General features: G+C 40.8%; 1 protein-coding gene across 1 annotated transcript in view; it reads left to right on the top strand.

Moving 5' to 3' along the window:
• Positions 1 to 14,982, top strand: part of CDH4 (cadherin 4) — a gene marked incomplete at its 5' end in the record, with an annotated part of 1,024,675 nt that overhangs the window by 921,744 nt on the left and 87,949 nt on the right. The window contains one exon of the mRNA XM_083358225.1: positions 8,786 to 8,923. Coding sequence (XP_083214351.1) covers positions 8,786 to 8,923 — 138 coding nt within the window. The remainder of the gene's footprint in view (positions 1 to 8,785; positions 8,924 to 14,982) is intronic.

Raw genomic sequence — 14,982 nt, 5'->3', positions numbered from 1 at the left:
ATTGCATATAACATGTTGTTCAGTTTGTGTCTGGGTATTTTATCTTTGGGGTGGCCAAGCTTCTGCCTTAGTGTATTCTTAGGTTTGAAGTGTGGATGGATGGATGGATGGATGGATGGATGGATGGATGGATGGATGGATGGATAGATAGATAGATAGATAGATAGATAGATAGATAGATAGATAGATAGATAGATAGATAGATAGATAGATAGATAGATAGATGGATGGATAGATAGATTCCAAGTGTTGCCTATCATATCACTGGAGTAAATGGAACTGAACTTTTCCCCTCAAAAATAGAAAATTGTCCTGATCAGGGGTTTAATGTTCCTCCTTAATCCCTGGGGAAAAAAAGTCTAATATGGATGGGAATATATGCAATTAAAGGGTTTTTAAAATGTGAATTTGATGCCTTAAGCTTTCTAACCCATAAATCCTGAAACTCAAAAATGGGAGAGAAGGATAAGGTAATTTGGCCCAACAGACTCAAGGATGCTCTAAGATCTGGACTTGCAAAAGGCAAACAAGAGATTCATTTTGGCCCGGAAGCCTCCATGTCTCCTCTCAGATGATAATTTATCGGGATATTATCCTCGTGAAGATCCCTTTCTCCAAGATTCATTAAATGCATTGCAGTCTGCTAAATCACTGTTTCTCAATCTTGGCAAATTTCAAATGTGGACTTCAACTCCCGGAATTCCTCAGCCAGAGTTATGGTTATACTTTTTTGGACAAGACTTTGAATAAAAATAAAGGTTTCCCCTATCCAGTGTCCAACTTTAGAGGGCAGTAATTGTCTCTGTTTCTTAGCCAAGGGAGCCAACATTGTCTGAATATGCTTCTGTGGTCATGTGGCTAGCATGACCATTCGCCAAGGCCCACAAAATGCTGTTACCTTCCCAACAAAATGGTGCCTGCATTTGCATGCTTTCAAACTGCTAGGTGGGCAGGAGCTGGGGCAAGGAATGGGAACTTACCCCATTGCACTGCGCTTGGATCTCAAACCTGGGCTGTCAGCTTTCCAGCTGACAAATTCAGTGTTTTTAGCCACTGAACCCCCTTTTCAAACCTATATTATGAATAAATTATACAGTTCTGATCTCTACACCCCAAAGAGAATAGTCCCTTGCTGAGAAAGGTGGAGAGAAGGTCAATCAAAATGATTAAGGGTTTGTAGTAATTCCTCTTGGATTAAAGGTTACAATGTTTTGGACTTTTTAACATCAAAAAAGGTCAGTAAAGGGAAACATGATCAAGATGCTTCTCAATTTGTTATCTTACTAGAACCATGACTCATCTAATGAAGCTGATTGGAGCAGACTGATGACATGATGAGAAATTCAGGGTTGATTAAAAAAATGAATGAAAATATGAAGATGATCGCTACCCAATAAAGCGATGGCCATGAAGTTGGGAAGAAGATTACTCAGTTTCATATGGCTGAGTGGCAAGCACTGGCTTTGCCCATCCATTTTAAGAGAAGAGTCTGAGTCCATGCTGTAGAGCAGGGGTGTCAAACTGCCAGCCTGCGGGCCAGATGCATCACGAAGAAACCGCGCCCACCCCATTGCCGGCAATGGGGGGAAAGTTCCAATACGTCGTGCGACGTCACCTGACATCGCGAGTTTGACATGTCTGTTGTAGGACAATGTTTTTCAAACTTGGCAACTTTAAGAGGTGTGGATTTCAGTTGCCAGAATTCCCCAGCCAGTATAGGGAATCAGATAAATTTGATCTCAGTTTGCTATATGTATGGGTACTGGATGGAAGAATAAGTGGATGGATGGATAGATAGATAGATAGATAGATAGATAGATAGATAGATAGATAGATAGATAGATAGATAGATAGATAGATAGGCAGGCAGGCAGGCAGGCAGGCAGGCAGGCAGGCAGGCAGACAGACAGACAGACAGACATAGGCAGGCAAGCAGAAGACAGATAATGGATGGATGAGTGGATTGAAAGATGGACATATATATAGAGAGAAACTAGATAGCTAGCTAGGTAGGTAGGTAGGATAGATGGTAGATTAGGTACATGAGAGGTGTGTGTGTGTGTGTGTGTTTGTGTGTGTGTGTGTGTGTGTGTGTGTGTGAGAGAGAGAGAGAGAGAGAGAGAGAGAGAGAGAGAGAGAGAGAGAGAGAGAGAGAGGATGGATAGAGAGATAGACAGATAGATGATAGATAATGCGTTGCAAAAATTATCAGGCTTCTTGGAAAGCAGTTCAAACTGCAGTGATGTTATAGACCTCAGAAGATAAGAGATATTCCTTGCCAGAATGTGTGAGCTATAGAAGGACAGCCTTTTTATATTCCTATTCAAGCTAGCTCTCAGTTGAGCAGTAAAACAGTGATGGAGAGGAGTTTGAATTTTTCTGAACCTTATTTTGAATATTTTGGACCAACTCACGTTCCACAAAGGTACTGGATGCAGCATATCCAATAATCAGACTGTAAAAGTCCAAATCTTAAAATAACTGCTTGCCAAAGCCATTCCTTTGCCTACTAAGATTGTGGATGTCTGTGATTTTCAGCTTCTTATTTTGTGAATCTCAACTTCGTCCTAATTGAGAATTGTGTCCTTAAGATTTCCACCAATTATTTTGATACCTCTTCTATTTTTACCAATAGAAGAGAATATTTGTAGCTCAGGTTTTAACTGTAGGGTCCTTTTTTTGCTCTCTGAGTTGACTGTTTTTTCTTGCAGACGTTTCATTACCCAACCTGGTAACATCAACAGTGCTAAAAGAGAGTGGGGTTTGCTCTCTGTTTATATACAGTACATCAAGATTTGTACTAGACCGACCACCAAGCAGTAAACAATACCCCAATTAAGGAACTACGAAGCATCAAGAACACTTCCATCAATACTAGGACAGAACAGGACAAGCCACTAGTACAGACATGACAAACACAAGGCCCGGGGGTCAGATCCGGCCCGCGAAGTGGTTTCATGCAGCCCGCGAAGCCATCCTGGAAACAGTGAGGGAACGGCCCCCACTGCCTTGGCCCTGGCCCAGAGACCCTCCTTCTGCCAGAGACCCTCAGATCTGACCCACTCCTGCCCAGGCCCCCATAGGCACCCTTGATGCGAACCATGTAGAGCTGGCCATGCCCACCCAGTAGGCCATACGCACTCTAGCCATGCCCACCCAGTAGGCCACGCCCACCCAGGCCATACCCACCCGGCCCCCTGAGGGCAACTGCAAAGCTAAGGCGGCCCTCAATGAAATTGAGTTTGACACCCCTGCACTAGTACATAAACAGAGAGCAAACCAATGAATGGCGTTTGTTTTTTTCTTTTGGTGCGTGGATCTGAAAAGGTGAACAAATTCAAGTCTATAAATTCCATGGTATATCAGCAGAATATCAGCAGACTGTAGTTCCTGGAATCCACACGTGTCCGTTCAGAGCTTAAGCTTGCTCTCTTCAAAAGAAAGTTACTCCTAAGTAACTCATGGGTGCCACTACTAGGAGCATAGGGCAGCAGAAGCGAGGACTTCTGCTTCCCAGGAAACAGCTGGGACAATGGGACATGCCTCAGTGGTGATTTAATTAGAAGTAACTGAAATGGTTTATTTAAAGCTGCGGCCTGTTAGGAATCCAAGATTTACACTTTCATATCAAATAGCATTTGATGATTAATAATTTAAATCCCCTCTTTCTTTTTTTTTACTACTTCTCCTAGTTAGGGGATTCTCTTGACTTTTCAGGGGTATGTTTAGCACTCTAAATAAACACCTAGCTTGTTCTTTAGTTCTTATTTTCTTTTGGCCTCGTATTATCTCCCTTGGCGAAAATGACAATAAACCAAGGAGTAATTTTAATATACTATTCGAGACGGCCTGGCTGCTGGTATCTTATCTGAGCTGCAAAAAAATATGGATTAGCAAGGGACTCCACATTTTAAAAACATTGTTTCTGCAAAGCAGGTGTTTTGGGGGTCCATTTGCATGTCTGACATCATCACCTCTTTCTGTAATAGCCATAAAATACTTCCAATCTCATTACGCTATTGAGTCATTGTCAGCAATTATTTTTAGTAGACTAAATATTGGATTATGCAAGGCTCAAGCTTTCAGAAATGGATCTATTTTCCTTTTACATTTCAGGTTTTGCCCAAATTCATATTATTTTTATTACTGCTTCTCTAGTCAACCTTTTTTTCCCCCTACATTTACCCTTCATGCCTCAAACTTCATCCCAATTCCTTTCAGCATCAAAACTTTTTCAGTTTCTCATTTTTGGATGGATATACAACAATTAAGTTGATTTTGGTCTTAGCATGTATTATACATGCATTGAAACAAGGAACTGCATGTCTTCTGTTACCACCAAGCCTGAAACTCGCATATAAAAAGGAGAATGCGAAAGAACTTAATTGGTGTAAGAAAAAAATTCATTTAGGCAATTATTGTAGGATAAGAAGGGGCAGAACCAGTGGTGGAATTAAGAAAGTAATTGGTCTGGAATCATTACATTGCCACAAATGATCCAGCTGCCTCCCAAATTCCATTAACTCTTATTTAGCACCAATTTAGTATTGACTGTTAATTGACTAGAGTGTTGTATACAGCTAGCCCTTGACTTACAACAGATTGTATAATATGATGATGATGATGATGATGATGATGATGATGATGATGATGTTGGAAGGGATCTTGGAGGTCATCTAGTCCAAGCCCTTGCTCAGGCAGGAAACCCTATACCATTTCAGACAAATGGCTGTCCAGTCTCTTCTTAAAAACTTCCAGTGTTGGAGCATTCACAGCTTCTGGAGGCAAGTTGTTCCACTGATTAATTGTTTTGACTGTCAGGAAATTTCTCCTTAATTCTAGGTTGCTTCTCTCTTTGGTTAGTTTCCATCCATTGCTTCTTGTCCTGCCTTCAAAGTTCAAAGTTCAAAGTTACAACAGCACCGTTCAATGTTACAACAGCACTGAAAAAAGTGACTTATGACAATTATTCACACTTATGAACGTTGCAGCATCCCCATGGTCACATGATCAAAATTGATACATTTGGCGACTGACTCATATTTATGACGGCTGCAGTGTTCTGGGGTCATGTGATCCCTTTTTGCAACCTTCTGACAAGCAAAGTCAATGGAGAAGCCAGATCTACTTAATAACCATGTTACTAATTTAACAGCTGCAGTGAATCACTTAACAAGAATGGCAAGAAAGGTTGTAATATGGAGCAAAACTCACTTAACAAATGTCTCATTTAGTAACAGAAATGTTGGGCTCAAATGTGTCACAAGTTGAGGACTGCCTATGTAAGCTCAAGCAATAAATCTTTGGAACTGGAGCTTAACATATGATTCTGATCCTTTGCTCCTGTCATTGATCTACTTGGATCATTTGCAGCAATGTAAGGATTCCAGACTGGTTACTCTCTTAACTCTGGCCCCTAGCTCTTAAGTAGCAATAAGTTCTTACACATTCCTGGTTCATGGCTAATTTGCGTGGCATTAAATGGGGCCATCTGCAGTTTTGGTGGAGCAATCTTTAAGCAGCTTCCTTTAGCAAGAATTCTATGCTGCTGTAAGGTGTTGCTGTGTTAAATGCCATTTCCTCTGGTGAGAGATTTCTGTAGCCTAGGATGACCTTCCCTTGCAGCTGAATGTGAGGTTCAGATTGCAATTTGCAAAACAGCATCTGCCGGTTTCCAAGTTACTTTTGACAAAGAGACAACGGCTGCCTTTGCGGTGCCCTCGCTGGAGGCAAGACAGCAAGACCAGAGCAGTCAATGGCCCTGAAAATCCCAGGTTGTTCCAAGTGATAAATATCTAAGTGATGACCTCTGTACCTAGTGGCTGCTTTGTAGGGGTCATGCTGCAAAGAAAATGGAATAGAAAACTGCCAAGTGTAAATGTGAAGAAATGCTTGATCTCTTAGTTCTTTGATGCCAAGGGGAGAAAAAATAGTAAAATCTCTTTTAAGTCAAGCTTGACTCCTGTTGTTTTCACAGATGGATCTTTACAGCAGCAGGAAAGTGACTTGTCATTGCCTTAGAATCATAGGATCATAGAGTTGGAAGGTACCTTGAAGTCTTCAAGCCCCCTGCCCAAGGCAGGAGTTTTCATACCATCCCAGGCAAAGGGTTGTACCATTTTTTTCTTGAAAACTTTCAGTGATGGAGCACCCTCAACTTCAGGAGGCAAGTTGTTCCACTGATTAATCATACTCACTATCAGGAAATTCCTCCTTATTTTGAGGTTGGATCTCCCGCTGATGAGCTTCCACCCATTACTTCTTGTCCTACCCTCAGGTGCTTTGGAGAACAAATGGACCTCTCTCTCCCCTGAGGGAGTATCGGAAGATGGCCATGATGTGTCCCCTAAGCCTTCTCCTCCTTAGGCTAAACATACCTAGTTTCCTTAGCCATTCATGATATGATTTAGCCTCCAGACTTTTCATCGTCTCTCTTACTCTTCTCTGCACTGTGTCTATGGAGATTCTCCATCATCCAGGTCATGGATGTCCCAAAGGTGCTTTTTCAGGAGGCAACTGGACTTTCTTGTTTTTCTTTGAAGATGTTTTGTTTCTTATCCAAGAAACCTTTTCGGCTCTGACTGGATGGTGGGGAATGGAAGGATTTATATTCCTTGCAGACAGCTGGTTATTTGCATTCTTTTAGATAGTCGATGAGGCCATTTGGAGGATTAAAGGTAAAAGGTAAAGGTTCCCCCGCACATGTGTGCTAGTCGTTTCCAACTCTAGGAGCCGGTGCTCATCTCCGTTTCAAAGCCAAAGAGCCAGCGCTTGTCCGAGGACGTCTCCGTGGTCATATGGCCGGCATGACTAGACACCAAAGGCGCACAGAACACTGTTACCTTCCCACCGTAGTGGTCCCTATTTTTCTACTTGCATTTTTACGTGCTTTCGAACTGCTAGGTTGGCAGAAGCTGGGACGAGTAACAGGCGCTCACTCTGCTACGCGGCACTCGGGATTCGACCCGCCAAACTGCCGACCTTCTGATCGACAAGCTCAGCGTCCTAACCCACTGAGCCACCGCGTCCCTCATTTGGAGGATTAGACACAGATAAGCTCCAAATGGCCTCAACTATCCTCTAAAAGAAGGCCAATGACCAGCTGTCTATAAGGAATATAAATCCTTCCATTCCCCACCATACACTCAGAGCTTAAGAAGCTTCAAAGAAAAACAAGAAAGACCAGTTGCCTCCTGAAAAAGCACCTTTGGGTCTTCTCTGCACTCTTTCTAAGGCCTGAACACCTTTTTTGTATTATGGCAACCAAACCTGGATGCAAATATGGGTTCACCAGCAGTACTATCACTTCTCGTGACATTGTTGCTATGTCTCTTAGAGCTGCTTTGGGGTTGTTGGTTTGGGTTTTTTGGGGGGGGTGGGCGCATTGGCAGCTGCAGCACACTGTTGACTCACACTTAAGTGGTCGTCCACTAAATGTCTATGGAGATTCTTATCATCCAAGTCGCTGTTGTCCCAAAAGTGCTGTTCAAAAGGCAACTTGTGGTTTGTTTGTTTTTTGCCCTTGAAATAGTTTCGCTTTTCATCCAAGAAGCTTCAAATTTAAAAAGGACAATTTATATCAAATGTACAAACGCTAGTGTTAGACATCTGGCAGTATGAATTTAAATAATGGTTGCACACGCTCTTTTGCCACAGCTGTTAAGCAAATCAGTGCAGTTAAGTGAATCACATGGGCATGAAGTGGATTCCAACTTATAACAGAATAACAGAGTTGGAAGGGATCTTGGAGGTCTTCTAGTCCAACCCCCTGCTCAGGCAGGAAACCCTACACCATTTCAGACAAATGGCTGTCCTGTCTCTTCTTAAAAACTTCCAGTGTTGGAGCATTCACCACTTCTGGAGGCAGGTTGTTCCACTGGTTACTTGTTCTAGCTGTCAGGAAGTTTCTCCTTAGTTCTAGATTGCTTCTCTCTGATTATTTTCTGTCCATTGCTTCTTGCCCTACTTTCAGATGCTTTGGAGAATAGCTTGACTCCCTCTTCTTTGTGGCAGCCCCTGAGATATTGAAACACTGCTATCCCCCCTCGTACTTCTCTTTACTAAACTAGCCATACCCAATTCCTGCAATTATGTGTGGTTCACAACTCAGTATGTTTGTAACTTTGGTTGTTTTTTTAAGAAAATTTTATTGGTTTTCTGGTTTTACATTTAAATATTTGAAAAGCAACGTGGCAGCTGAGTTAGTCAATAATTCAATAACATACAAATATCTTTAGTACAAATCTCAAACTATTACATTAAATGTTTCCTCTCTTTTCCCCTTACTGTCTCATATTTAAATTAATACAATTCTTATTATATTGATTAAATAAAAAATAACTTTCTTACATTTATCAATAATTTTTAGTTTATACATATTCTAGTTGTTTTAACATTCAGTCTTTCTAGACAATCATTGTCCTGGTTAATTTTTCCCAGTTTTTAGTTTCCCATTAATATTTATATTTAACATTTGATATTTATAATTTACAAATTTTAAATAACCCCAATTCCCTTTATCACAATTCATCACAAGATCTAATGTTCAGGATATACATCTTGTGTCTTTATATGTTTGTTTCATTGAATGGTTGCTAAACGAATGGTTGTAAGTCAAGGATTACCTGTATCCCTTTGGAAGAAATGACATTGCAAAAGAAAGCTTGTTCCTAAGAAATTTTCTTTTCAGTAGGAATACTTCATAGATTTGCACTTAGCAAGAGAAAGAATAAAATACTCTTTTGCATCATGCATTCTTGTCTCTTTTTTCCTCTTTTGTTTCCAGAAAGTTCAGCAGTACACAGTCATTGTTCAGGCCACCGATATGGAAGGAAACCTTAACTACGGTCTCTCGAACACAGCGACGGCAATCATTATGGTGACAGATGTGAACGACAACCCACCCGAATTCACTAGCAGCACCGTAAGTATCAATACATCAGCGCAATGATCTATGGACACACAACGTGTTTGTAATTCATGGACGTTTGATATGACTTGTCTCTTGTTTGCTGGCTTGGCAGATAGAGAGCACTTGACAGATAATGGAGGAGTAACGAAGGCTTTCAGCAAATAAAAATGGAGAGAGGCTGTGAAAAAAATGATTCATGACCAAACACAGCTATCTGGCTTCCACTTTGTTCTGAGGCAGTGAAAAATGGCGGGTAGGGGCCAGCAGAGGGATAGTGCCAAAAAATATCACAGCCTTTGCTTCTCTGTGATAAGAGTTGATTCTTCCTCTCAGGGTGTTTCCACAGAAGACATCTTCTCTTTTGCACTATGTGTGTGAATGGCTGAAACTTATTAATGCAATTTATTAAAATGCCAGGCCAAAGCAAAGCATAACAGCTTTAGCCAAGGGAAGCTTTACTTCGTATTGTACAGGTTTGGGAGAACCAATATGATCTATGGTTGTGGCTCAGTCAGCTTACTTCAAGGTGCATGTTGAAACTTGAGCCAGTTGAATAGCTTGTCACCTGAAGGTGCACAGAGTGCATGGAGATTTCCAGAAATCATAATACACAAAATCTTTATTTGTTCATATAGCCACCCAACTCACTCATGGTGACTTTGGATGGCTTAAGAAGTAAAACTCCAAATACAAAACTCAGTGAAACCCTCTGGTGATAACAATCAAACAAACTACGCAATGGGTTCCATATCATCCTGGGGTTCCCAGGCCTGCTGGCAAAACCAGGTCTTTAGGGCCTCAAGAAAGACTATCAAAGTGCGGGACAATCTTTTCTTTGCGGACATGATATTCTACAGCAGGGGTCTTCAAACTTGGCCCTTTTATGACTTGTGGACTTCAATTCCCAGAATTCCTCAGCCAGGCGCCTGGCTGAGGAATTCTGGGAGTTGAAGTCCACAAGTCATAAAAGGGCCAAGTTTGAAGACCCCTGTTCTACAGGGAGGGAGCTACCACAGAGAAGGTCCTTCTTCTTGGTCCCATTAGATGTAATAGAATAATAACAGAATTTACCGCAACTGAGCCCAAAATTTCCGTTGCTTAATGAGGCAGTTGTTCAGTGAATTTTGTTCCACGTTATGATCTTTCTTGCCACAGTTGTTCAGTGAATCACTGCAGTTGTTAAATTAAATGAATCTGGCTACCCCAATGACTTTGTTTGTCAAAAGGTCGCAAAAGGTAATCACATTATCCTGTTGAAAGAAAAATCTTCATCAGGGTCCAGTCCAAGCCTGGAATAAACAAAATGGAGGCTGCTTTAGAAAAAAGGTTGTAGCTTATTGCAGAGCAGAGCCAGACAGAAATGTGGCTCTGGGAAAGCTGACCACATGTAGCTGGGAGTGGCGAGTTTGTATACCTTCTTGGACTTTTGTGTTTGGAGTTGTTCCTGTGGCATAAACTTTAACCTGAGATTCAGTGTGCCCTTCTGGTATTCTGATGGTGGTGGGTTAATCCTATTATGTCTTAAAGGCCATGTCCTGCTTTCCTGGGGCTGGGGCTAATGGCTACTTCCTGTGTTGGATTTCTTGGGTGAGAGGTTGCTGGTTCTAATTCTATCACTCTGCTATTGTTAGCTGTCAGTTTTGCTGCAAGGGATTTCAAAATATGTTGTCTTAAATGGGTTTCTGCAGGCAATATTTGCTCATGAATGAGGCCTCAGACTTTCTGAATGGGATTATCAAATCTGCTTTTCTACAGACCTGGCTTCTGCCTAGTTTCTGCTTGGGGCTGTTAAGAAAAACTGGGCTTGCTTTTGTGCCCTTAAGATCCTTTGGGGAAATATAATATTCTGCCTTTTTTTAATATTCCCCAAAATATTTCCTTCTCGGGGGGGGGGGGGGACTGACCTCCCACAATCCCAAAACATTGCAACTATCATAAGTATGAGTCAGTTGCCAAGTGTCTGAATTTTGATCACATGACTAGGGGGATGGTGCAATGGTTGTAAGTGTGAAAAACGGTCATAAGTCACTTTTTCAGTGTCATTGTAACTTTGAACGGTCACTAAATGGACTGTTGTAACTTGAGGACTAGCTGTATTTTGATATAAAACTTCCCACAAGTACCATGAAGGGAGATTGGCCTTTGGAAATTATGGAAGAACTTTCCTTTTTGAGAAGAAAGAACATTCCAGAGAATGGTAGTGTTAGAAATTCTGCTTATATAAAGCACCACAGAGCAAACAAAGAGTATAGTCACCATGTGTTTTACTCCTCAACTATATTACTGTAACAGGAAACAAAAGAGAATATACCATAGATCCAAACTTGTAAACACTGCCATCTACTGGTTGAATACTACTGTAGTTGTTGCATAGAAATACATTCCAACAATGAATTCTAACAGGTAGAATGTTCTTTGATCGGAACAAAGTTGTGCACACAATACCTTCTGAAGGTAGTACTTCAGTGCTCTAAATAACCCTGTCATCACACTGTCTCTTACTATGAAGAGTAAAAGCTTTTCTTTTGTGTCACCTCTCCTGACTCTGAACTTCCTTGAGTGTCTATTGCATGCAGTAGTTGGAAGGTGAGAGGGAAAGCAGTTTCAAATGACAGGTTAGTGAGTACCAAAGGAGTTTTCTTTCTACTTTTATTTGAGTGAAATGTGGTGACATCTAGTGGTTGTGATTTTTTTCATATTTACTGTACGTTTGTACCTTCTTGTCAAAGATACTGCTCTAATATATAGAAGTTAAAATGTTTATCAAGGGTCTGTGGATATTCATCTACTTCTTCGGTGAAACAAAAGGAAAGTTTACTCTTGCTAATATTGGAAGGAAGGAAGGAAGGAAGGAAGGAAGGAAGGAAGGAAGGAAGGAAGGAAGGAAGGAAGGAAGGAAGGAAGGAAGGAAGGATCTACAGAATTAAAAAGGGCAATTTATATCAAATGTACAAACACTAGTGTTACTCATATGACAGTATGAATTTAAATAATTGTCTCTCAGAAAACAATGAAATATTTTTAACATGAATTTTGCTGCTTTCAGTGTAAAATGTATAGCTAATTATTTCAAATATTGAAAATCTGAAGTCTCCTCTGGTATTTTGAGACACTTTATTCCATTGTCCCAGCCCCTAAAGATCCCTGTCTTTCTCAATTAACTTTCAATTATTTACTTTCCATAGAAAATATCTTGCCTGAGCAAGCCACCACTAGATATTGCTTTATTTTTGCATGCAAGGGGTAAGGGAGGACTGGGTTCCACCCTCAGAATGACACCAAATAAAATTCCTAGGAATACATTACACAATGCACTTCAGCCTCTGGATTCAATGGGATACAACAGCATTCTCCAAGCAAAGGATGGACAGTCACCTGCTAGAGATTCAGTAGGTACAACCAGTCCCCTACGTATGACCACAATTGAGCCCAAAATTTCTGTTGATAAGTGAAACATTTGTTAAGTGATTCTTCTCCCATTTTATGACTTTACTTGCCACAGTCATTAAGTGAGTAACCACAATTATTAAGTTAGGAACATGATTATTAAGTGAATATGGCTTCCCCATTGATTTTGCTTGTAAGAAGGTTGCAAAAGGTGATCACATGACCACCGGGACATTGCAGCCGTCATAAATATGAGTCAGTTGCCAAGCATACCAAATTTTGATTATGTGACCATGCTGCAACTGTTGTAAAGTGTCCCTTTTTTCAGTGCCATAATAAATTTGAACAGTCAGTAAATGAACTGTTGTAATTTGAGGACTACTTGTATACATGCTTTCACTGAGCAGGACTTTGGATTAGATTCTGCAAGACATTCTCCAGACAGTTATCCGGATTGGTGGAGAAGTTACTTGCACTGAGAAGAGAATATGGCTTGACCAATGTTTCTCAACCTTGGCAACTTGAAGTTGTGTGGACTTCAGCTCCCAGAATTCCTCAGTCAGTGCAGGGAGGGGGATTTTACAGCATGCTGGCTGGGGAATTCTGGGACTTGAAGTCCATACATCTTCAGGTAGCTAAGGTTGAGAAAAACTGATATAGACTAATATGGGATATTATCATGGAAGGCGCTGATAAATTCAACTTTTTACTTTTCTCTGGACTAAAAATGCAGAGATAATCTTCTAAATAATGAATTCCTGTCATGTATCAATGCTTCCCAGTACACAAGACTGGCAGTTCTATGCTCGTATGGTTTGGTTATTCTTGAAGCAAATAATGAAATTATTAAAACCGTAAGGAAAACATAGGAAGCCTTTAGAAACTAAATATTATCATTAGACAAGCAGCCGTAGAATGGAATTTTGAAGGTGAAGTTCAACAGGTCAATAGGTCTAATCAGGATGGAGACCATCTAAGAAGGCTGGCTTGATTTTCATGATAAAAAAAATCACGATATGAATATGCAAAATTAAGAGAAAAGCAAAGGCAATTTTGATTTTACGCTAGGCCTAGGAGTGCCAGAATGGACAGTGCTAGACTTGGTCAATTTTTCTTGCAAATTAATGGATCAACACTCTGACCTTGCCAGTTGGCTTCTCACAAAGGCAATGACCACACTTGGAATATTGCATCCAGTTTTGGTTGCCACAATATAAAAAAAAAATGCTGAGACTCTAGAAAGAATGCAGAGAGGAGCAGCAAAGATGATTAGGGGACTGGACACTAAAACATATAAGGAATGGTTGCTGGAATTGGGTATGTCTAGTTTAATGAAGAGAAGGACGAAGGGGTGACATGATAGCAGTGTTCCAATATTTGAAGAGCTGCCACAAAGAAGAGCAAGTCAACCTATTCTCCAAAGCACCTGAAGGCAGGACAAGAAGCAGTGGATGGAAACTAATCAAGGAGAGAAGCAACCTAGAAATAAGGAGAAATTCCCTGACAGTGAGAATAGTTAATCAGTGGAACAACTTGCTTCCAGAAGCGGTGAATGCCCCAACACTGGAAGTTTTTAAGAAGAGACTGGACAGCCATTTGTCTGAAATGGTATAGGGCATGGGTGTCAAACTGGCCGTGTTGCGACATATTGTGACTTTTTTGCATTGCCGGAGCTGGGATGGGCACAGCCTCCACATAATGCAACCGGCCCACGGGCCAGCATTTTGACACCCCTAGTATAGGGTTTCCTGAGCAGTGGACTAGAAGACCTTCAAGGTCCCTTCCAACTCTGTTATTCTGTTATAAGTTAGATTTGCTTAATGCCCATGTGATTCATTTCACTGCAGTGATTTGCTTAACAGCTGTGGCAAAAAAATGTTGTAAAATCAGGTGCAACTCATTTAACCCTTGCTTAGCAACAGAAATTCTCCCCTTACAAATTGTGATCAGAGGTCAAGGACTATCTGCACAGCAAAGGTTTAACATTTTCTTAAAGCAAAGAATGTAACTCAGAACTTGGTTTATTGTGCCAAGAGCTAGATGGTGATTTAAAATACTTGTGCCCCTGAGTTATACCAGAGCGGATGCCACCCAAACAATGGCAAGACATTGTTATATCTGGAGTGCTGCCAGAAACAAAAGAAATCAAGAACTCAACTTTGGCACTAAAGCACCCGAACGCATCTCTCATTGTGTTCTTAAATTACCTGTCAATCACAAAAGGTAGTTGGAGACATAACAGTTTTAGGATAAAAATGTATTGCAAAAGGACATAACCATGCATTGCTGCTACAGTCTGTGTGTTCCACAGCAGGAATTAATGCTTCAGTTCAAAGTAGGATGACAGCAAAGGAAATTGGAGGACCAGAGGCATCCGTGGAGGGTCAGAAAAGTCAGTATGGCAGTTATAGCCACATAATGGAAGCCTGGCTCATTTTTTCATGTGTTGTGCATGCAGCATAAATTAAAAAGGACCATCCAATCAAATATGTGGTCATCTTAATATTTGTGATCCATCCAACGTGACATTAACTGGGAAGAACATACAATGGTATATGGATTAATTTCCCCATATGGACTTGATTATATACAGGTAGATCCCAACGTATAACCTTTCATATAGTGACCATTTGAAGTTACAAAAAGCACTGGAAAAAAGTGACTTGTGACTGTTTTTCATACTT

Source organism: Vipera ursinii, assembly GCF_947247035.1.
Source record: "Vipera ursinii genome assembly, chromosome: 3".
NCBI lineage: Eukaryota > Metazoa > Chordata > Lepidosauria > Squamata > Viperidae > Vipera > Vipera ursinii.
This window is presented reverse-complemented; position numbering and strand designations above follow the sequence as displayed.